At 42.5% G+C, this 25,324-nt stretch overlaps 1 protein-coding gene across 5 annotated transcripts; it reads left to right on the top strand.

Annotated features, from left to right (window-relative positions):
- The first annotated feature begins 130 nt into the window (after positions 1-130).
- On the top strand, positions 131-25,252 carry LOC114797925 (nck-associated protein 5-like). 5 transcript variants are annotated; one of them, XM_028993225.1, is made up of 12 exons: positions 131-266; positions 16,019-16,153; positions 16,244-16,312; positions 16,465-16,503; positions 16,674-16,793; positions 16,865-16,930; positions 17,067-20,011; positions 22,305-22,437; positions 22,559-22,640; positions 22,803-23,054; positions 23,290-23,429; positions 23,609-25,252. In XM_028993225.1, exons 2-12 carry the CDS (start codon positions 16,025-16,027, stop codon positions 23,849-23,851), a joined length of 4,218 nt encoding a protein of 1,405 aa, XP_028849058.1. In that variant the 5' UTR covers positions 131-266; positions 16,019-16,024; the 3' UTR covers positions 23,852-25,252. The 5 variants fall into 5 exon arrangements, with proteins under 5 accessions (XP_028849058.1, XP_028849062.1, XP_028849061.1 ...); XM_028993229.1 differs by having other exon boundaries at positions 132-214; XM_028993228.1 differs by lacking the exon at positions 131-266 and adding an exon at positions 8,464-8,926.
- The last annotated feature ends 72 nt before the right edge of the window (positions 25,253-25,324 follow it).

Genomic DNA, 25,324 nt, shown 5'->3' with positions numbered 1-25,324 from the left:
GCGGGCGGCGGAATTCGGAGCCATGACATCATTTTTCCTGCCGAGCGGGGAGGAGGCGGCGGCCGGAGCTCCGTCCCGGAGAGCAGCTCTTTCTCCAAATTAAACACACGGCAAAAAAAAAAAAAAAAAACGATAGATGAAGCTCGTAATGCGAGGAGCGCGTACGCGCCCGTAGCGACATGAAGAAGAAGCTCCCCCGCGTCCGTCGTTGCAGGTGAGGCGGGCGGACTGAGCGGAGCCTGCGGCCGAAGTGGCGCCCGGTCGCGGTGAGTTTCGTGTTTGTTCTGGGCTCGTGTTGGAGGAAAGATGGCTACTGTTTTCTGGCTCTTAAAACGGCCGAACGTTTCATTACGCGACGCGGACAAAAGAAAAAAAAAAAAACCCAAACGGACGTGGTCGCTCGTGGTCCCTTGTGTGCGTGACGGCGTGTAAAAAGTCTTGCGTGGAATTTGCACCGCGGTACTTAACGAAGTGTAACTGGGAGTAAAAGTGTTTTAATGCTCCACAGACGTGTTTTGCGTTGGAACGTTTCGTAGCTGCTCCTTCCCATGAAAAAACGAGCATCTGAGACACATGTGACATTGTGTGTGTGTGTGTGTGTGTGTGTGTGTGTGTGTGTGTGTGCGTGTGCGTGTGTGAACATTTCACCTCCATCCACACCCTCCACGGAGCAGCACTGACCACCTGCAGCCGGGACCGACACACCACAGCGAGCATGCCGGTCACCAAAACACCGACACGACTCAACAACAGTCCACTTCCAGCCTCATGCACCTGGCGACATACTGACCGGTTTTCACACACCTCTGCTCTTTTTGCTCATTTCTGCCCTTTTTTGCACGTTTGTCTTGTCTTGTGTGTCCTGTTTGAAATATCCAACATATCCACTTACAAGCATCCTGCATGATGTTGTCCAGTTATGTCCTGTTCATTGTACAGAAAAGATGTACTTTTCTCCTATAGAGATAACCTGTACAGTATTTTAGTTTCAGTTAGTATAGTTTATATATATTTTTCTTTCATTTGTGATTGCACTGAGGGGGTCTGTGTGAAACATTATTTCAATACACGGTGTACCGTGTGCACTGTTGTACTGACAATAAGCCAGTCTTGAATCTCGAAACATCTTCGATACATCGAGGTTTCCATTTTTATGGACAGACAAATAATTGTAATAACACAACTTTGCACAGGACATTATTACCATTGCTCCAAATAGCAGCGGCCTATTACAATATTAATTCCTGTAAATTTTATTTAATCAAAGTTGATTCATGCTTGTATAGCAGACATGTGTTCTGCAATGTTTTATGTATTTTATTATTATTATCATGGGAAATAATAGTACTAGTAAGTAGTGCTGGTTGATATAAGCTAAAAATAATAGCACTGCCCTTTTCTGACATGATCACATTTATGACGAGGGCCTAAAATGTACTTAAAGATACAACCCCAAGTTTTGATGTAGAGTAAAATATAAATATAGATAAAATATACATTAAAAAACAAAACCCCAAGTTCTGATATAGTGTAAAATATAGATACAAACGGAATGCAATGATTTGCAAGTCGAATAAACCCATATATTATTCACAGTGGAACATAGAAAGCATGTCAAATTCTGAAAGTGGGACATTTTACTGTTTCACTAAAAAATGTGGCAACATGTCTCAATTAATGAGTGGTACTGAATACAAACTGTAACTAGGTTGATTGGTTTACATTTTACACGCAATCAACATCTTTGTAAGTGGCGCTTTATAAATCTTCTGATTATAACGTATCAAATAGTTTTCCGAACAATTATGGATCATGTGACTGGTTTAATGATTAATGTGTGCAGAGATGCATTATTGCTCTTGAATATGTTAATGTGCCATTACAATGTTATTGCAGTCACATTCAGCACAGCCCTCCTAACCCCACGGTGGTCTGTAGTGACCCCGCTGACCCAGAGAAGACCATCACTGGAGGCATACGGTCTGCATTAGGCCAGGTTCTAGACTGTGTCCAGTGGCGAAGACTCCGGCTGTGTGCAGTCTTTGGTGTTATTGGGGCAGACGGAGCATTAGATGGAGCATTAGATGGAGCATTAGATGGAGCATCGCTCCCCACGCACCCACCCGTGTATAGAGCCTGTGGAAATACAGCACTGGTTCCTTGCTCCTCAAATCCGCCCTTTCTCCACTGCAGACAGAAATCCTGTTATGGAGGATTAGTCGTCTCGCAACCTGCAAAACAAACCAGCTACTTTATTTTTTTTTTGTCATTCACTGACCTAATTTTGAGCAGGATTAGGGACTTCAGAGTCGGTGGTTTGAGGAGGTGGGCGTACCCACTCTCTGGCATGAAAGTGTGCGCATGTCGCCTCGGGCTCACTGTGGGCGGCAGATCGTCTCATCAGCCTCGGCACTCGCGCTGCTGCGCAATTAGCGGTTCCCCTCCTTCCTTTATGACTTTCATCCCGCAGCGAAATTGAAATCAGCCGCCCCAGCGCTTCGCAACTCGCCTCCTGCTTTAACTCAGGATCTGCATCGCATTACAGCGCAACAGTGTGCAGCGTTAATGCAACTGGGCTTGATCCGCATTTGCTCTTCAGCCTGGTGGCAGCAAGGCTAAGATTAGGCACTGAAATTCCATCGCCGCCGCGTATAACTTTTGGATAAAAGCTCCGGTGTGGCCCCCACGCCTCCCGCTCTCCCTGTAATTTGATGGAAAGCGCGGACCTTCCTTAAATGAGACGGTGGCGTGCTGTGGAGAGCGGGGATGTTGTGCTTCGTCTGTTGTGCTTGGCAGAGCTCCGCGATGGTGCTGGGCGGAGAACGGCCCGGTGCTGGTGAGACGCTTCTTCCAGGAGTCCGCCTGCTGAGCGGTTCCTGCCGGTGAAAGCAGGCCATGTCTCACATGCGCTTGTCAGTTTTAGTCAGGCTGAGATTAAAAGATGGTGTTTTGATGTCTTTTGAAGGTTCTACGGAATTCAGGAAATGAACAAGATTGGATATAAAGCAGTAGTATAGATTCTAGTCCATTGTTGAGCCCATTGTATTCAGCCATGAAGGAATACCATGAATGGATGTATTTGGTCAGCAAATATGTTCAGGAAGGTGGTATGTGTCAAACTAGCAACCAAAGGTCCCCCAGCAGAAGATCAGAGAGCATCACGCTGATTCCACTGGCTTGAATCCTGCTGCGACCTTACACTCTGGTAAAAGGTCCATCCGAGCAGGTCTTCCATTGCCACATCATGTTTTTATAGATATATAAAAACTCCAAAAAGAGCTCCTGAAACTTTGAGCTCTGTAAACTGAGACATACAGTTTTGATTTGGAAATGAGTTGCATCTGCAACTGCAATTCACTATCCATCCTATCAGCTAGTATGCACCATCCAGACAGCTTTGATGCACACACACACACACATGTTAGGTGCAGGCATGTCTGCTTTGGCTTTTCATCTGCCGCCCCACTGCGTTTCTCCTCTCCACTTTCTCCCCATGATTACGACTGACTGAGACAGGGAATCCAATCGATTATAAACACACACACACACACACACACACATATGCACACAACAGACACACACATTTTCTTTCCACAGGCAGGCTGTGTCATCGCTGTTGTACACCCTGCACTGTGAATTTGGAGAACGGGCCACCATTATTCTCATGCAGTGTTTGTTCCAGCTTACCGTGAGAAGTAAAGGAATATGTTGTGCTGTCACTGCATTTTCCTGTGCTGTGAGGTTACAGTACACTTACTGAGAAAGTTCAGTATCAGCTAAGCCTTTTTACGGAATACACTTAAAGCCAATCGTAGATTACAAGTCTTGTTAGGGCAATAGAATCAGACTAGAAATGGCAGGAATAGAATATTGTCATTCATTTCTACAGATTCTGGGTTTTATTTAAGTTTCATTCAATCATTTGCATTGTAAGGGTACATTGTCCTTTGTCATAAAATATCATAGTAGAACCTGGACCTTTGACTAAAATAACAATTCTACTCTGTAGTAAGTATGTTTCTGAATACCTTGCGCTTTCCTCAGCCAAGGCTTCAGTGGGTTCTGTAAAATTCAAGGTATAAACAAATGACTGTTTTTACATGATCCCACCATAATAATAGTTTCATTTCTGTATTGAACAGACCTTGGGTTCAGTTTACTACAACAGCACTAAATGTCATTTTATGTGTGCAACTTGTTCATGGTTCATATATTTCATATATCTTCCTTGGAATTCCTGACATTTCCACACAGTCCTACATGACAACATAAAAGGTATTAAGTAGTTGCTATTAAGTTGTTTAAGTCTTGATTCATCACACCAATGTCAAATTAAGTGGCAAGTGTGATATCTCTTTAGTATAATGACCTTTAGGATAATGTCAACATGACTGTAATTCGTTTGTTGTCACGTTTTAATATTGAAATGTTATTATAGATTTTGGATCTCTGGTGTACATTAGAGTCTTATATAAATGGAGAGTTCTCTAATTGAAGCATCTAATGCATTAGTTCTGTGGCTGTGGTCTTGTGGTGCCTGCACTCCTCCCTTCCTTATATCTGAGAGGAATCTGAGGCCATGCAAACATTCTGACTGGTTCCACACACACTGACTCTCTTCAGCTGCAACAAACATGCAATTCATACTTCCAGTTAAACGGAAACACGCTCTGGAATGCCACCTTAATCAGTTCACGCAAACCAGGTCAGTGGAACTTCCTGTTAAAAGCCTGAGACGAGTACATGCCCAGCAGCAAGACTGGTCATTATTGCAAATGTAAATCTTCCCCAAAACACCCTTCTTTCCCCTCTTTCCCCTCACGTTTTAAATCAGTCTGCATTTAACAGGCTCTCCCTGGGGGTAGAATACGCGCGATGTATATTCTTCAAAAGTAAGCAGTCCAGTCCATAAGCCAATTCTGATTTTGTTTGTCACCTCTCTTTGCCAGACTGCCTGGTGTTTAATGTGCAGAGGGTGAGCCCCGGTCCTCCGAGCCCCCTTTTTAAATTGGGGTAGTTGGCTGCAAATGGATGACAGCAGCCCCAGAAGAACAAAGGAACGTTGGAGGTTGGGCATCGGTGGGTCGTGCTCTGCTTTGGGCCAGTAGATGGGTGCTGGGGGAAGGGGGGGTACTTCTGCTGTCCAGATGTTGCAGGGGGTCTGGGTGGTCCCTCTACGCCCAATATTCTTTACTGCCACTATGTCACCAGCAGTACATACAAACATACATACAAAAAGGGTCCTATGTGTACATATGAGACTGTGTAGTTCTCTTAGGATGCCATGCTGCCTCGTTGCCATGGGAACAGTTTGGGGTGCTTGTGTTAACATTTACATTTTGTTGTTGACCCGTTTTTCTTTCTGTCTGGCTGCATAATGTGTAGATGTTTGTTGTGTCTCAGTGCACTGTTGTGTTATTTTAAGATATAGAACATAATAAAACGTTATGTGCTTTTTGGAAATTGCGTTCAGGTGCATAACCAGGGAACTCACAAGTTAAGGTAGTCTTCTCTTGATTTGTGGCTTTGAGCAGGAGAGAACGTGCATCAGGTGTAACTTTAATGGAGTTTCGTCAATTATTTTTTAAAGTATTTTCTTTATAAAACATTTAATGGACACCATCCACCGGTGTCTTGCCCTGCACCATGTTTCAAACAAAATTCAATCATCCCTACTCATAAATGAATCTTTGCTGAGGGTTCAGAATTTGTAATTACAAAGATTTTGACAATTTATTTAAAACGATCAAATGTAATTTCAATGGATAGGACATGGAAATGTATTGCGTAGTTTTGTGACTATGCTTAAAAATACCCGTAGGATAATGATACTGGAAGATTGTGGCTTGAGTCGTTACAAGACTTGACTGTGATGTGGCACCAGTTGTATGAAAAATGGAGCCATACAGTACGTGACCCTTTCCATACACCGCGGTAATCCATGACAAAATCTCCTAATAAAGTATAGCTTTAGTGCAACCTAGTGCAATAAGGTTTACTGGCCACATCTGTGTGTCCCTATGGTCTACACCAGTTATATGTGCATACACACACACACACACACACACACACACACACACAGAGCCTGGTTTCTGAGGTGAAGGAGTTTCTAACCCCACATGGGCTCCAGCAGCACAGCACGCTCCATTAAGCTGTCGCTCTCTCAATGGCTCCTTTACTGCATTGTTCTGATTTATGCCTTTAGGTCCCGAGTCGCCCCGGACTCTGAAGCCCGGCATGAGTGTTCCTCGCGGCAGAACCCGGCACAGCACAGCTCAGAGCCTGCCATCTGCCCAAGCTGCTGCCTGTTATTCTAATTCAGTTCCACTTTCTTCTCATTTTGCTTCTACACATTTGGTCATGAAAATTTTAAAATATTGACTCAGCAGATTTATCTGGGCCACTTCCGGAGTACAGACGAAAATCCACACGAGGCACAACTGCACACCCTTGGCTCTCTGTTTTGCTAAGACTGTTTAAGGAAGAGCCAACAATGACCTTCATGGATTTAAATTCTGTTATTGTTGTCTGTATCCAGGAAGCCTCGCTTATGCATGAAGTCATTTTAGGAAGGATCCCTGAAGCTGAGAAAGAAATAAAGCTGTCAGCATGACACATATGGTGCTGCAGCTCCAACAACAATATATGGATGGGAATAAATATATAATAAATAATTATCTTAGTGCCCTTCATATGTGAAAGGCTGCCACGTTTCTATGTATGTTAAATGTAGAGCCCTTTCCTTAGCTGTGGTGTTCGTGTGTACATTAATGCCAAACAGTTCCTGGAGCTGTGGGTCATGTACTAGTAATCATCTGACCTAGTAACTGCGCCAGCAGACAAGTCTCGTTTTTTATTTAGAAAATGTATAAAAGGGTTTCCATACATTACCAGTATTACCATTACCATTAGTATTTTTACCAATATTTGAATAAGATGAACTGATCCCGCAGAACGAAATTTCAACAGCACCGCTGTAAACAAAGATGAGACTAATACAGTGTAATACAATATAAGAACACAATGTAAATGTAAAAAGATATTTTATATGCAGATTAAACAACAGACAATATAAGGCCTGAGATATAAGCTGTTCCAATGTGATTAATGCAATTGTATGTAAACAAATGTCTTGGGGTTGGGTGGTTCATTGTGAGGTGATAGGACAACAGTAGTAATATTGCCTATTATCTTATTATCTGCCTAGTATATGCCTATTATCAATGTGACTATGGAACAATGCAAGTGGAAGATTATGTTAGCACAGACCCATGGGGCTTCGACAGTCTCTATAGTCCAGGACTATCGGCCCTGGGCGATTTCTTTTCTCTAACCATTGATTAGTCCAATTTACAAGGCGATCAGTGTCAGTTAAGAGAAATGAATGAGTGATCACCATCTGGACCTTCTTTGAACCAGAAAAGTCATTCTCTTCCCCCACAGATGTGTGACCTTGTCCAATTTGGGTCATGTCGGCCAGTTCACAGCCTTCTCAAGTGAACAGGGCCATTATGACCAGTGCTGCATTTCTGTTCATCTAGTTTAATGTCTCACTTGATGGGGTGTTTGGGGGGGTGGAGGTTGGGGAGAACGTATCTCATCTCTGAAGTAACAAAAGTGGGCAAGGGTCACCTAAAGGTTTTTTGTTCCATTCCATTCCATTTGGTTCCATTTCCTGGCTGCCGCGATTGCACAAAATGTATGACTTCATGCTGCTTTGTTCTTTTCCAAGACATAGACATTTACATTTAATGTGCTGGTGTTCTGAAACCATAAAGACTTTGGCAGGCTACTCTGCAATGACTTCCACACATGCATTTTTCTTGCCCTGTTTCACATCAAATCCATTCCTCCAAAGCACACTTCACCTTTTTCATTTTATGCTGAACAGCGTTTTGCATCTCTTTTTTGGCACCAGGTGGATTGAGGTCATTGCAAGTTTTTTTTTGGTCGCTGATGAATGATAACTGGAGAAACCTGTTTATTATGGCCAAGCTTAGTATGGCGAGAGTGTTCTGCCATGACAGAGGTTTTTTATTATCGTTTAAACTCATAAGTGAAGTGTTGAATTGGAAATGAATTTTAGATGCAAATGTCAAATGATATCTTCATGAATAAGTATGGAGCTCTTGTTGTCTGAAATGGAAACAGAGCCATGTAGCTCCTGTTTCTTCTTCCTTTTTTTGCTGTTACTGAATAGTCTGTTTTGTGGTTTGCATTTGAATGGGCAATTTCCTTACGCAAAATGGGTTACCAGGAAATCCTCTCCCAGGCGCACAGTGCACAGCGCTTGTGCAGAACACCTTCGTAATTGTGCAACTACCAGCGTTCTCTCAATTTCTCGCCTGTAATCATTTCAATCCAATCAGCACAAGTCTGACGCTTCCAGCCAATCCTCTTAGGGCAAGGTTACCCCGGCAACGTCCCGGCTCCCTCGGCAAGTCGGAATATCCTCCCAGTGTCCTCTTTGCCTTTGTCCGGGTCGGACAGAGTCGTGGCCTCACTGAAAGTTAACGCCCCTTTTCAGCTGCTTTACGGCCCCCTCTGGCGCGGACGGGGTTAACGCGCAGCGGCGGCAGAGGCAGCGGCAACCACCGTTGGAGGAGGATCGAGGGAGCGGCAAGGCGGGGGGGCGGCCCGCAGCTGTTGCGGGAGGTTGGGTTTATTGGGGTAGGATGCCTGCCTGCCTGCCTCCCTCTCACTGGAACAATGGGAGGACGTGGACGGCGGCGCAGACAGAGAGCGGATCCCAGCTGATACACGCATCCTGAGCAGGCCCGGTCTCACCAGGCGGAGAGGAAGAGAGCCTTTAAACTCCACACCACTGTCATGTTGCAGCGGGCCCTTTTTTGATCAAGTACAAAGACTCTTTGTGCTTTTTTTTTTTTGAGCTGGGATCTTCAGGATGCTGTGGTAGGACAGAGAGGTACTGTGAGGCTTTAGTAAGTCAACATTTTATTTCCTCTAGGCCAGTTTTTGCTCCAGGCTTGCGGGTTTTTTTCCATTATTTAAATTCGCATCTACATTGGCTGACATTTCCACACTATTCATGTAACTGGTTGAGCGGTGGGATGCGAATGAGCAAGTGGCGCGATGGGACAGGTGAGCAGAGCTAATAAAAGCAGAGCGAGTCGAGACAATGTCAAGTACTTCTTGTCTCTTACTGTTGTCAAACGCAAAGCCAGGAAATTGGAGACCATTGCTTATTGTGTTGCACTCCAATGTCCCGTTGGGATTGATTTGCCTACTCCAGTACTGCACCTGTGTAGAGGTCTGGGTTCTCTCCCAGGCCAGATCCCTGTCCTTTCTATTCTTCTGTCAGCCCTTTCATTCAGGCCTGGAAATCCGGAATAAAACATTCCTTAAGTGCACAGTATTATCTATAATCTAGTGTAATATTGTGATGATAAATTATTTGCCTTTTGTGCAGTTCCTAAGTGTACAGATTATAGATCTGAGTCTGGAACTAGACCATGTGGTTCAGTGGTGGACCATACATTCATGTACTGAATTTGAAGGCAAATGATCAACATTCCACTTGATACAGAAGCAGCCATTGGCCTTTATGGATGTATGGACGCACGCCGTGCAGCTGCAGCCACTTCTTGCCTCTCACTCGCCTCAGACACCTTTCAGGAAATGGACCAAGTCATTAGCATACATTTCCATCCATTTCATTTAAAATACGTTTGTCTTTCACACACTGTGAGGGTTTTATTTTAATAGAATCTATTGAATTGGCAGTCCATAAATGATAATTAAACAAGGTTGAGGTATGAGCGTGAGCGGTCGCTGTGTCTTTGTGCCATGCGTGTGTAATCACCGGCTGGCCCGCGGTTCTGTGATTGGGTTGGAGGTAATGACTCCAGGAGTGTGGGGGAGGAAGCCAGGTTACTGCTGCGGGTCGGGGAGACCCCCCTGAGACCCCTGGAACGGCACAGTGGTGCCGTATGATTGGCCTTCAGCCTGGCATTATTTCACCCCTCCCCGTCCTTTAGGAACCACCACCCCCCACTCCTTTCCAACCAATTCTTCTTTTATGTCGACTACATCCTCCATTAAAGCACTCTTGTCTGCACCTATTAAGCTCTGTCTGAGCTTAAAGGAAATGCACGTGGCCTGTGGTTGAGGTAGAATTGCACTGGTGTGATGCACGTCTTTGTTAAGGTTGGTGGAGGTCTGGTTGGGCGGAGATGGTTTAATTACAAGGACCATCAGATGTGGTCCAAGGGAGGATCTTAGAGCTGTTTTTTTTTTTTTTTTGCAGACATTTTTGGCGATTTGGAAGCTGGTAAAGGATTTTGTGTGTGTGTGTGTGTGTGTGTGTGTGTGGTTTTTGATGTCCTTGATCTGATTAGTTCTGCTTGCAGAGATCGGTTTTGGCAGTATGGGTTTCAGTCATGGTTTTCAGTTCCCCTTTCATTCCTGCAGCACTTTAAAATCCACCCATGTGATTGATTCAGTTTTAGTCTCCATAAGCTCACCAGAATAAAATATTGGAGACATTGCTATGTTATATTCTTTTTTCTTCCCCTTTTCTCTTCTGCTTTCGGAATCCAGCCCATCCTCCATTGTGTTAGCCGTGCTTTGTTTGCCCGGAGTCTTATCTGGCTTTGGACCCATCAAACAGAAGTGTTAGCTTCCATCCTGCATATATCTTTCCTCCCTGTGATTCCACTGTCTGCCGGTCTCTCCCACCAGCCCACTCCCTCAGCCCCGGTCCCGTGCCCTCCATACGAAGAGCTGTCTGCTGTAGACGCGGTGGGGAGACGGCGTGACCTCCAGTGCATGACTATCATGACTTAAGCAGCTTTGTGGAAGTCTAGTCTGTGGATCGAGGTGGTGGTGGAGGGGTTTGATTTCTACTCTGAGTCACACTGAAGCTCTCCTCAGGGCATCATACCAGAAGAGTGATTCAGAGGCATAGAGCTGAACTGCATTTGGAGACCAATGTTTCACGGTCCTGTAGTGCTGCCAAAACCCTCCTGCATGTGTACTATTTTAATGATTTACACTTTGCACTTTTTTCTGGTTTTTAATTCTTTCATTCCTCTACAGTGTGTGGTTTTGACAGAGCGTTATCTTGTAGGCCCTGTAATCTGCAGACACTGGGATCTTTAAGATATGGACTCATTCCACTTAACAATGACGACTATTTAGATTTTTTTTTTGTATTTTACTGGTGGAACCTAATAATCCAGATGTGGCGGTCAGACGTCTCTCCAGCATGTACCATCTTGTTCAGCATAGGCAAGCTTGTTTCTCTTTTCAACATGCCATTCAAGGAATAGTTGATGAAAACGTTGTCATTTGAACTATAATGACATCAGTATCTGCAAAAAAATACATCTCCTTCGGATTGAACTTTTTTTTTTTTAATGCTAGCATGCTAGTCCCCATTGGCTGGTTTTAAAAAGCCTGAAGGAGACGTAAACGTATAAGAAGTCTGCCTGTCCGCATGGTTGCGTGACCTACTTACAACCAAAAACAGCATTTTAACGAGGCGTGTGTAAAAAAACCGGGCGGCCGCCTGTTTCTCCAGGTTTAAGCGAATGGTTAGTGACACAACCAGAACACACTCTGTCAGTTCTGTCGGGATTTTCACACCGGGGCAGGTGTGTTGAGGAGCTCACGCCGGCCTGGAGTCCAACGGAACTCAACATGGGCCAGATGATAACTGATGCTAATCCCATTTGGGGTTGACAAGAGCTAATGGGATTAGCCGTTAGTGCACAGTAGCTGACCGTATTTTGTGGCCTGGTGTCACTAGTGATCTGCAGTTTGAACAACTTGAGGCTAAAGAGATCTGTTGTGCTGCGTGGGCATTGTTTTTTGCAGGAAAAAAATGCAGTTTGATATCGATAATGTTGTAAATGGCTGGAAATTATGTTAATGATGTGATTTCTGCATTCATGTTGAGAGGAACTTTATCAGCAGCAATTAGTATTGAGTTCCAGTGCTGCATTATGTAAAGCAAGTTTGTTAATTTAAATGTTTTATTGCTTAGAATTGCCTTAACAAATTGATATGCCCAAATTGAATTCAAATAAAAATCTGCACTTCTAACTTTGTTGATAACAGTTACTTTTAAATGGTGGTACATATATAAGAAGGTCAGTTCATTTTGTTTGGCATCTTAATAAAGAGCCAGAAGCCCCCTGGATGGAAAAGATGATCATTTCCTTCCTGAACCTTTACGCCTTCCAGCATTCTCAACTACCCCCAATTTAAGTTTTTTTTTTTTGTTTATTATGATGTTTTTATACAATGAATAATTTATGAATCTTATCTTCAGAGTAAAATTTGAAATCGCAGGACTATCCTATTGAAATTCTTGAACCCTTTCAAAACACCTTTTAAATGAAAGTATCATCTTACATGAATAAATGTGTGTTTTTCTTCTTCGAATAGTGAAATGGAACTGAAAGACTGGTTTTGCGATAAAAAAGACAATAGTCTGTGATGACTAAAGCCCTTCTGACTGTGGCATGAATTCTCACGATAGCCTGTGTCTATAAAGGCTCACCTGCTCCAGTCTTCTGTCTCTCAGACTTCAAACAGGACGGGTGGGCATTTAAGGTGCATCCTCACCCACATTATTCGCCCATTAATTTTTCATTGCTCTTGACCGCTAGAGATGAAAGTGAGTGGGGGAGAGTGTGAGATGGGCGACGCGGAGCCGGTGACCCAGCGCTTTGCATTTCAGCATATCTCCTGGGGGGTGATAAAGGCCCCCCACTTTGCTGTCTGTCCTGCCTGAAATGCCGACGAGGCAAGGAGGGCACACCCCCACTGTGGGAACATGACACCTTAGCAAAGCTTCTTACACTCCCTGCCGCATCTGAGAGACAGTGCTCACAGGGAGGATCAAGGGGTCTCTGCACGTCATAAATACTCTCACATTTTTGGAATTTTTCAAAAAAAAAAAAAAAAAAATCTACATACACTAGCAGATCTCAGACTTATGTGCTCTGGTTTGCATGGTGAACAGAGGACTATTTGACCCTGGTCGTGCGCTTTCAATTAGTCTAGTGGGGGATGCTGCTTTGCACCCTGAAGATTGTTGGAATGTCTTTCAGAGATTCCCAGACTGAATGTTTTGTATTTCACCCTGTGTTTAATTGAGATTGGGATCATTAAAAACCTAAAGGTATCGTGCAACCTGGACCAGGATAAACTTGGATGAATGGGATTAAAACTGTTGGTTTAAAGGTTTGCACAGGACTAAGTAGAATCTTCAGTCAACATATACAAGCTAAGCTGTCAGAAGCAAGCAAATAAGATTTGAGATTTGCAAGGCGCATTAAGGATGTTTTGTAAAATAAATGGTCAGGAATGGTCTGTTTACCTATGCAAATTGACCTCCTATCAGATGCTCATAGCTCATAACTCGGGTAGTAAGAGTGACAGTCATGAGTTATACACATTGGTTGTATTTCATGACCTCAGCAGGGTGTCGTTGATGGCAGAAACTGGATGCGCTCTGGCATTGGATTACCCTGTTACCTGAGCATGAGTTAAACTGTATTTGCGGTAGATTTCTTGTTTGTTTGCCCTGGGCTTGAAGAATGAGATATATTTAGCTGTTGGCCTTGCCATTCATCGTGCTCAAAAGCAAATGGGCTGCTCCCGGGCCATCTGGAACCGAATCTGCTGCTTTGTCTGCAATCTACCTGCTCCACCATTCACCTGACAACAATATAGCTGCTTCTCTTCTCGGCTTTTCAGCGCAGAGACAAAGGGTGTTTATCTGGAAGGGCAGACATTAAGACTGTAGCTGACACACTATACATTCCAGTTTTGTTGGCTTCGGAAGTTACTGCAAAGATGAAAATGTCCAGATTTGTTTGGGTCCATTTTATGAGGGAAGGGTCACTGTAGAGCAATCAGTTGTCCTGATTAATTACTCTCATGCTGTAACGGAGGAACATTACAGTGCCACCACCCACAGGACATGGGTGTAAATTAATGGTCAGATCTACCAGATTGCACCCCTGTCCTGCATTAATGGGATAATTTGTAATTGGGTCATTCTGACTGAACTGAACAAATATTTGTTTCAGGTTTGAATTAAGGTGTGATATTTATTTAATAAATTCAGTCTCAGCTCAAATGACAAAAATATATAAATCTTGGTATAGCTGTTATATATAAATATATAAATCTTGGTATTAAGTTCCGTATTGATTTACAAGAGAATAATATTAAAATCAGAACACAAATGAAATCAGATGAACATGTGTTTTTTCCTCATGATAACAATCTACTAACCTGATTGAAGCAATGAAAATGTTAAAAATAAAACACTTTTCTTTTTTCATATAAATTGTTAAAGGTACCTAGAACAAATTACTCAATGAAAGTGACATTTGGTGTCTTTCTTATTGACCTGTGGCCAGCCAGACTTCTGAGATAAAAATGTACCCATAATGAGCTAATTTCATTGTTTTAGTAATGTATCATAGATCAGGCATCATTATTTAACATTGGTCTGTCATTGAGAAATGGTAGCTTGTGTTCCCTCAGGCATTCCACCTCCTGTTAACAGCACCGTTGTCTCTTCAAACACCACAAATTCCCCAATTCACTTCCTATGACCTATTAATTCCATATAACCTAATCCATCTAACAAGCTTCCATGATCCTTGCAGACCAAAACCATGCTTTCATCTTTAAATTTCATTTGGGCAGGCTTGTGATAGATCAAGCCCATCCCTGGCTTAGCATTCGAGGACAGTCTGGCTGATTTCCTCTGAATGCCCAGCGGAGGACAGTTCCTGGCACCGAGGGACACGGTGCCTTCTGTTGGTGTAGCTCTGACTAACAGCCACCTCAGGGAAGGCTTTTGTGTTGGCTGAGATGTAAACGTCTATGAACCATTCTGTATAATTAATACTTACACATTTTGCCAATTCACACGTTGCTCTGTGGAAAAATAAATATAAAGAATGTAACAAAAGTTCATACTAACCAACATTATGAACATAATGCTTGAACATAAATCCTATTTTTACAATAATACACTGATTTCTACCACTCTCTCTTTCTCTCTCTCTCTCTCTCTCTCTCTCTATATATATATATATATATGTATATGTGTGTGTGTGTGTGTGTGTGTGTGTGTGTGTGTGTGTGTATATATATATATATATATATATACACACACACACACACACACACACACACACACACACACACACACATACGGAAGAAGTATTCATATCATAGGAATGTTTAGTGGTTTTTAAATTCAGGCCCTGGGGCAGTGTTTAAAAGATATATGCAGAGGAAAAAATCCCTGAACGTGCTTATTGATTGTCTCTGCAGGGATGTAATTTGTCCTTTCTCTGATGCTGTTATCTAAGGTCAAGTTAAGGTTGTCAGGCTGCGGTAAAGGGTAAGGTCAAGGACAGAGCACTTTGGAGGGTGTACAGCAACGGGCCATTCACTTGCCCTGCTTTTCACCCCGACTTTAGTTTCAGCTGCCTGGAACCACAGAGGAAATCACATCATGTGTCTCGCTAACAGCTTTGGAATACAGAGGGTTTTCTTGAGCAGAGAAGGTTGTGGATTGGACAACCCTTATCTCGGTTGTTGCCTACAGAGATTTGTAAGCACTTGGCTGCGCACATGTAAGCCTCATGAGAACTATGTTGAACACTTTGCACTGGCGTTCAGGTCTGGAGCTGTGAGAGATGTGACATGACACGGCTTCTCTGAACTGATTAGGACTGTCTAATCCCATCTTATGAAAGCACTAATGTGCCCACCATCAGGAGGGTCAGTCTCACAGTGCATGTAATCTAACTCTCCTCTGTTGCGGCCTTATTCCTCTCTAAGTAGCTGAGTCATGTGGCTTTGGGGATGGATATACTGTGACTTAGTTCAACAGAACTTGCCAGTGTGCTAAGGTGTGCGTGTTAACCGCTCTTGCACATTCTGCATTGCTTTTATCTGGTCATTTCACTTGTTATGTTGAAGTTTTTGATGTTCTAATGGAAGGTTCTGTTTGTCATAGGGCAAGATGATGTGTGAGGATGTTCAAGAGAGGCCCCTAGAGGAGGACCTGGATTCTGAAGAAGAGGGTGACCTAGAGTCCTACCTTGAGGAGGAAAGCAGCAATGAGCTCCTGGAAAGAGTGAGAGAACTCCAGGTAAGGATCATCTCCGAACTTTTTTTTGAAATTCCTGATGTAAATGGATTTTTGGTCTCCCTGCCTTAAACTTGAGGGGTCTTTTTACAGGCAGAGAACTCTGCTTTAGCGTTAGCTAATGAAAGCCAGAGGGAGGCCTATGAGAGGTGTCTAGATGAGGTATGGAAAGTCTGTTTTAATAAGATCATCATCATGTTGTGGTTTTATGTATAGCTTTTCCCATGTTTTTTCTATGTTGACATGTTGGTTCGCAATAATGTAATAATTTTATTAATGTTTTTTTCCCATAAACAAATTTTGTGTCATCTTAGGTTGCCAATCATGTGGTGCAAGCTCTACTTAATCAAAAGGTAAAATTTGTGCACCGTTTTGCATTTATATTGTTGGCGATAGCTAGTATAATACATGTAATAATTTAAATAATGTAATCACTTTACATTATTTAAAGTAATCCATGTGGTCCTGTATGCAGCAAACATTAGCCAATGAGAAATTGGGTAATATTGTGTTTTTGTGTCAGGACCTACGAGAAGAATGTATTAAGTTAAAAATGCGGGTGTTTGACTTGGAGAGGCAGAACAGGACTCTCTGTGACCTCCTGCAGGAGAAAATGCTCAGCCAGTCTAGCATTCACCATCAGGTGGGTTTATATCCAAACGAATAAACAGCATGAAAAAAAATATAAATGTATAAAAATCTCTTCTTTTTTAGCCATCTTTAGGAGCCATGACTGAACTAAAGCAAGAGCTGGAGGCACAGAACAATTCACAGCTAAGGGTAAGGACAAATTGTTAAAATCAATTTTAGTGTTCACAAACATAGTTTGTATTTTGGGGGATTTAAAAATTCACCAAATCATTATTTTTCTCACTGTATTTGTCTAAAAATGTGCTTACTTTAATTCTAATTAAAGGGACATAGAGAACATGTACACAATGGCACAACTGAATCTACAGATAGTTCTATGGAGGCCTTGTCACCGTTCCTAAAGAAGAAAGCCCATATTCTTGAAGTCCTGCGAAAAATGGAAGAGACAGACCCTCTGAAGTTTCATCTGTCCTGCTCCTTTTGTAACTACAGCCAATCACTGGTCTCAAAGGATACTGTCCTCAAGTCCAGATTTCCTCAGGCCCTCTGCTCTCAAATGTGCACCAACCCCAATGCCCATCAGCATGCCAATGGTGAAGGAGGAGGCTCTGCCTCAGACCATAGCAGCTGTCAAAAGTGCATGAAATGTCTGATGTTGTCCAACAGGGATGGAAACAGTCCGGCCAAGAATAACCACACATGCACTTCAAAGGTTGACAACCTCAATTTGGCCTGCCCTGATAATCGTGAAACCAAATTTGTTTTGGCAGCAGATGGGACTAACTCACTTAGTAATAGGCTGTCTGTGGACACATCTATTCACTCTCAAAAGAGAGAGGACACTTCCAGTAAACACCAGTCTTCAGACGTTTCAGATTCTTACGAGCTAACTGATCAGAGTGTTATTTCAGATTCCTATTCATTACAGCTATCAAAGAGCAGCTCGGATGTTCCTTGTAAAACTGAAGGTGCTCTAATGGAAAAGGACATTGAGCCGAGGGCAGACTTGCATGCTAAAGAGGGCTCTGTGAAAATAAGCACCGCTGAGGTCAACAATACTTCAAAGCTCCCAGCTCTGGAGGTGAAGTCGGCATACTGTGAATCAGATAAAAAAGAGTCTGTTCACAAGGGCTTGCTCTTCTCCCCCAGTGAAAACAACTTTGCCTCTAAAGTCTTAGATGATATCTCTGTACCAGAGAAAGACAACCCATCACAAGACCTGGTAACAGAGAAAGCCAAAATTGCTCTCAACCCCACCCACATCTCATGCCTTACTGAGGTCAAGGCCTCCTCATCAAAATTATTGAGGTTTCTGAAAATTCCTAACATTGGAGAAAGGACCTCTGTGGCTAACCCTCTCCGGCTAAGCCCTCAGCTCACTCGAAGCTCAAAGATCCCTTGTCGCACTAACAACTATGAAGTCCACCACTCTCCCGTCACACCTCGCAAAGCCAACACTACAGAGAGACAGAGGCAGACTCTTTCCTCAAAACAGGAGACATACCTTAACACCCTTTCTGCTCCAACCCCCCCACCACAGACTGATGATTTGTCCTTATCTTCAGAGAAGGAGCTTGGCGTTTCCTTGGTACCAAGTACCATCTCTCCAAATAAGCCAACAATGGCATCTCAGTTGCAAAAGAATCTCCAGAAAGTACCACACTATGAAAATGTCCATGAGCCATCTCACCCACGGGGATTGAGTGCATCCCAGATTCCTGAAGAAGCAACTGTGTCATTCTTTCACACTGGTGTTGGAATCCAAGGAAAACAAGCAAATGTTTCAGCTGAGAAGCCTCCTGGTCTCAAACAACAGAACAGCTTAGGAGGCAGTGATTCTCTTTGTGATTGTCCAGTCTCAGACTCTATTAGTGTCAAGGCTGACAGCACAGTCTGGCACCCTCAACCCAGTCACCACAGTTTACCCAGCCACTCCTCGCTTTCTAAAATTCAGCATGCTGGAAGCAGTGTGAGGCCCCAAGACAAAGCAGATCAAGAGCAAATCATAATACCTCAGGTTTCAGAACATTTCCAGTCCTCTCCTCCTGCTGCTCCAAGGACCAATCCACCACCTATTCCCAAGAAGTCAGGGATAGCAAGACATTCAGGTGAATCCAGTCATTCATTCAAAGAAAGGCTGGCTGCACTTGGCAAGCTAAGGAACATTGAGAATTCTCCAGTTAGTGTTCAGACTATAGATGTGACAGAAGCCCAGTCTACTGTGAGTAAAATGATAAGCACAAATGCAAAAATCAAAACTGCAGAAAGACTTTCCGATTTTGGAGAGCACAGCCATGCAAAATCCACAACTAATAACACTGGCTCTGTTATAAACTACCAAGGTCCATGTCAGTCTTTTAATCAAGGAGCGAAATCGTTGCCATCCAGTTCATTGATGTCTAAATCAGAGGTGGAATTCTCATCACCCAAAATCGTCTTGGCCAAGCCTGAAAGTCCTAAGACTAAGGCTCTCCCTCTCTCTATGCCCAACTCTGAAGCTTCACAAGCTGTACGCACCTATGCCAAAAGCACACCACCCCAAAATCTGCCAAACATTGTGAAAACCTTTTCAAGCCCTAACAAGCTCCCTATTAAATCTCCTACAAAATCAACTCAGGTAGCCACTAACCTCACCAAGCCAGTGCAAGAGGTGCCAAGGTATTTGTCCAAATCTGAGGACAGGAGCCAGGTTAAAGCAAAAAAAAAGAGCACAACCTCTGGAGATAGTCTTCCTCCCCATCCGACAAGATCGTCAGACACAAATGAGGAAAAGAGACATTCTGCCCCAAGTCCTCAGTCTGCCATTGAGCAGAAGGTCATGAAGGGCATAGAGGAGAATGTACTGAAACTCCAGGAGCAAGACAAAGGTCAGCCACCTGAAGTAAAGCAGAAAACCTCCAATGGCATTGCTAGTTGGTTTGGCCTAAAGAAGAGCAAGCTTCCAGCCCTTAGCCGCAAACATGACTTATCAAAGGGGAAGGAGGACAAAAAGGAATGGAAGCTTAGCATCTCATCCATGGGCAAGGACACCAAATTGGCCACAAAGGCAAAATCAGAATTAGAGAGCTTAAACATCTCTATACTAATGGAGAAAGCGCAAGACCTACACAAGGCCCTGGAGGGGGAGCGGGCCTATGTCAACGGGATGGCTGCAGATCGTTCTGGAAGGGGTCACTCATGTGAGGTGGTGATGGACCAGGCCCAAGGCCAGCTTTCTGTCATGTACCGAGGGATAACTTCAGACAACTTCATGCAGCAGCTGCTGAACAGGTAAGTAAAGAGCAACAGAATTTAGTAATCCATTTGGTCTAAGATTTACACACTATGTAAGCCAACAAGAGAGAACTTGTTGCTAGTTCTCCAAATAGAGAGGAGACACTACCCAATCAACCACAGGTTACAACCTCAAAATTGGATGAGCATTAGTACTTTGTCTACCTTTGTTTCTGTAAGCATAATAGAAGAGTGCTTCTCTGACCACTAAAGGGCAAAGCAAATGTCCCTGAATTACGACTACAGGTTTAAATTTAACATAATAAAATATTATGGTAAAGCAGGGTCTCAGGGTTTATAATAGGGGCAGTGGTGGCCTAGCGGTTAAGGAAGCGACCCCGTAATCAGAAGGTTGCTGGTTCGAATCCTGGTCCGCCAAGGTGCCACTGAGGTGCCACTGAGCAAAGCACCGTCCCCACACACTGCTCCCCGGGCGCCTGTCATGGCTGCCCACTGATCACCAAGGGCGATGGTTAAAAGCAGAGGACACATTTCGTTGTGTCACCGTGTGCTATGCTGCAGTGTTTCACAATGACAATCACTTCACTTTCACTTCACTTGGAGGTTCACTTCACTTGACAGCTCTACTCTACACCCTAGTTACTTCTGTAATACTTATTGTACTTAGCACTTTTTGTGGTCTCGGTCTTGTCTTGGTCTTGACACTATTGGGTTTTGGTCATAGCAGTCTCGATGGGATGGGGAAAAAGAGAAAACATAACAGTTCCTCAAAGAACAGTATCATTATTTATTATGAGCCTCAATTCAAATGCAACCAGTCAGCAACCAGCATGCACGCATCTTTTTATCGCCCATTAGCGAGGTTGCCACAGAGCGAAGAGACGCTGGGGTCGGCTAAGCAGCTGAGCAGCACCTGATAACTGGGGGTGGGAAGGTGTTTTTTTTTTTTTTTTTAAAGCGACTAGATCACTACTGTTATGTACCATGAAATGGAAAAATATTGCCTTCTGTTCACAAGTTATTATTCTGTGTGCACAAGTTAATGTGTACCATGGTCTGTGGGCTTAAGTTTCAGACAGTTTTTTATATTTTTAAAGCTTCTATAAAATAGCCAGCAATAACTCTTAGGTCACTGCTTGTTTGTATTGTAGGAATTCAGACAAATAGTTTTTCATAAGAAGCCATCGATACACCCATTAATGCACACTGCATTGCAACTTGTCATATGAATCAATTTGCCAAAAATAATTAGATCTCTTTGAGAGGTCCTGTCTCCTATGAAGTCTCAGTTTACGCCTGTATGCTGACCTAAATATCCAACTCAGCTAATATGATTCTAACTAATATGATTCTTTTTTGTTTTAAAGCCATTTTCACTGCACCTTGTGAGCATATATCTATAACCATGCATTTTCCCCAGACCTTGTCATTCCTCCTGAATGAAGTCCCCAACCAGTCCTTCCGTCAGCTGAGCCTTTTATCTTTCAGTATGCGCTGAAAATTAGTCCGACTGATTAGAATCTCATGTCTATCTGCAAGAGCAGCAATAATTTTATTGTATGACATTCCAAAACGAAACTAGATTAGCTGGTCCTCTCCATTATGAGGTCTTTTTAAAGATTTAGAGTAAATTATTTTAAATATCTTGTGCACATACAATTTTCCAGTTCATGGTACTTCAGGGGTTCCATACGCTACCCATTGTTAAGTCTGTGGATCAGTGAACCATCACTGTCTTACTAACGTTAATTTGATTCATTCACTATAGGAAATTTAAGAGTAGCAGTGAACATTTGAGAGCCAAATGACCATTGTCTTCAGTTCAAAACAAGGGCTCATTACAGAGCCATAATCGTAGTTTACTCAAGGCCTCTGTCCCATCTTAATATGAACATTTCTCTGGTACATCCCATCTCTTTCATCTGATGAGGTCTGATAAAATGGTTATAGGAGAGGATCGCTGAGTATTTTATTTTCCCTCAGGCCTCATAACTATGACAAATCTGAGAGATTTTACATGAGAAACATATGAACAATTTCTCTACAGTTGATCTGAATAATATGATGTTGATTCTAGCCATAGTCTGTTTTCAGTCTTGGTCTTGGTCTCAGTCTCAACCCTAGTGTGTCTTGGTCTTGGTCTCGGTACCCTCAAGTCTCGTCTTGGTCTTGGTCTTGTTACCCTCTGGTCTCAGCAATGTTCATTTTCAAATGATTCTTTCCATACTGGGTTGTTATGTCAATTATTTAATTGTCGCTAATTATAATAAAGTCCAACAAATTATTCATCTGATTAAGAGTGCTGTGGGGTACTCTTGTATGTGAATAGGGTGGATGGGCAGGACCCCAACAGTGGCAGTATGTCCCAGAGACGTCTTTCCTTTGACTGTAAATCCAAGTCTGCTTTCAACCTTCAGCCAAATGGCATCAGTCAAACCAGGAGCAGTGAGAACATGGAGAAGGTGCTGATCGTTTTTTTTCCCTCTATTCTTATCTATGTAGTAATTAAATGAATTAGCGTCTGGCTGTGAGCAGGAGATTAAACAGACTTTAGTTAATGTGTGTCCTTTTTATGAATCTCAGTGCTCAGATCTCATCAGCAAAGTTGATCATGTCACATCTGTGGAGAGTGTTGCAGAGCCCATTCATCACCAGCACTTTGCAGGTAAGAACGCATAATTAAAATTAAAATAAAAAACATTGTTAAAAATTATCTTGTGGATGTAAATTCTTTTAATGAGCAGTTTATAAGGCATTACACGCCTGAGGAATATGCAACTTTGTGAACAATTGTGAAACCACTTTTGATGTTCTTGTTCTCCTTAAGGTTCTGGGATGTCCACATACACACTGGACAGTGGCATTGGCACATTTCCCCTGCCTGACTCCAGTGTTAGTGCTGGCAACAAGAGTATCCCCAAATTAAAGTCACGGGGGGAGGGTGACATTTCACTGAGCTCAGGAACCAAGGTTCCGCGCAAGGCCTGGACCCTCGAGAGGGAACTTTCATCCCTTGAGGAAGGTGGCAAAGAGTTGGAAGCCCTGGAAGCTGTTCATATGGCCAGAATTGTCCAAGAAGGTATAATACTAAAGACAAATAGTATAAGAATGCTTAAAAGCTCAGGTTGATTTTCAGTTTTTGTTTAATAGGGTACAAGATTTGTTTCCATTAACTGATCCATTAACTAGTCTCTTGTTGAACAGACATTGTTCATTGCACAATTTAAGTAACCACAAGTAACTATTTGCATATAATATTACATTGTTGATCTCATCTACCTGGAATGAACTTTTCAGTAATTAATGTGTTTTAGATGATGATCACTTCAGAGCTAATTTGATTGCTAAGAACTGGACGTTTCCCAGCCTGAAAATGTCTGCAGAGGCTCCTGATGTGTATGTGTCTGTCAGAGATGGAGTGGAACCAGAAAAGCAGAAGAACTCATTCAGAAGGGTCAGACAAATAGCTTTATCCTTTATTACACAATTCATTCATTGTTTACAGATAAACGATACATGGATTGATGTGTTGGTTTTAGTGTGTTTATTGCACGGTTTATTGGTTAAACTGTGCATAATACACAATAACTGGAAACCAGATTTTACAAGTCATTTATTATCTGTTGCTCTTAGAATACAAAACACTGTGAGGCTTCAGCACCACATGACACTAGAGGTCAGCCTGTTCCTGCTCCTGCACAACCTGGACCAAGGGCCAAGGGCCATTCCCATGGAAATCTGGACGCAGGCCTGGAGTTGGTAAGGGAGGGGCCAGATGATGCCCTTTCCCCTGGACCTCAGCTGGCCTTGGAGACACCAGAGTCCCTGAGCGACTCGCTATATGACAGCCTCTCATCCTGTGGCAGCCAGGGATGATAAAGCTCTCTCTCTCTCTCTCTCTCTCTCTCTCTCTCACACACAGATAAAATATTTTTTCTCTCAGCATTAGCCTCAGTCATGCCAAGTTTTAAAATGGACAGTAAAGAAAAGAAAGACCGTAGATATAATTCTATGGAAAACGTCCGTACATTTTGATTCTGGTAGAATGAAAAACAAAACTTAATGAATATCATTTTTCTTGTACCGATAGTATTAGAATAAAAATAAAAACAGCTTTGATTAGAATACTGATGTTGCAGTTGTCATTGCTAAAGTCTTCCGACAGTGTGCAATTATTTTCAATGTAAAGTTATTCAGAGGTGAATGTCAATGTGTATCATGATCAGTTTTAAGTTAATATATGCTTATTCACATGAACAAATGCATTTGTGTTGGTGCACATTAGTAGTTTTTGTACTGTGTAGTTTTGCAGAGATGTATGTCACACACTCGTCTGGTGCATCTAGGACAGATAACTTTTGGCAATAATTGATTCTTATCTTTGTTCTTTTTTATATTGTTTAAATGTATTTATTTATTTTTTTTAAATGAAGAAGCTGTTCCGACACCGAAACAGATTATTTTATTACTTTATTTCCTTTCTTCTCTGTGAATAATTAGCAGGCAAGTCTGCGTGGAGAGTGTGAGCGTCTGGGATTTTAATTTAGCCAAGCTAGATATGGACTAAGCGAGAACGTGTGACACGAAGGGATCTACGACCCTGTGAGACCTTGGATCACATTATCAGAGTTGCTGTTTTCAGCGTGGGCCCGTGGCAAAAGTTTCTTACCTCTTTTACTAACCGTTTACCAATGCCAGCACCAATGCACAATGTGTTTACATGTACGTCTAAGGTGTTTTTATCTAGTACTGAGGTTTTGACACCGACTTACCGCTAAAGACTGTCTGTATAGAAAATATTCTTGGATCAGCCTTTTTTGAGTTTGTATGCTTTTCAGGTGTTTTCTTAATCAGGTTCAAATGTGATTTCAAATTTCTTATTAACATATGCTTTTTATTATATTTCCATTTTATGTACATCTGACTTACTGTATTCCAGTACATTAGACATCTCCAATGTTTGCCTGTGTAACTTGAAAGCATGACTGTTGACCACCCGGCACACTCCCCCCAGAGTTCATATTGGTTCTGTGACGTACACAAACGTGTGATCTAGGTTCTTCTGTCAACTGGTAGTTTAACTTTTACAACCGCATTTCGTAGCTGACAATAAAATGCATGTCGTTCCAGTAAGGTTTCCTGTAGGTTCCATGAATAGGTTTCTAAAGGTGCTATTTTATGTTCTCAAATGTTTGTTCTGTTCAAGCATCAAAACAATTACTGTCTGATTCACAGATAAAGCAATGCAGCTAAATAAAGCCTCATTTATTTACCATGCCATTTTGTCACATTTTTATTTATCTTCATTTACTTATATATAATCATTACTTATATATACTTATCTAAAAT

This window comes from Denticeps clupeoides, chromosome 10, assembly GCF_900700375.1.
Source record: "Denticeps clupeoides chromosome 10, fDenClu1.1, whole genome shotgun sequence".
Lineage (NCBI taxonomy): Eukaryota > Metazoa > Chordata > Actinopteri > Clupeiformes > Denticipitidae > Denticeps > Denticeps clupeoides.
The sequence above is the reverse complement of the archived record's forward strand: the minus strand, read 5'-3'. Positions and strand labels throughout refer to the sequence as shown.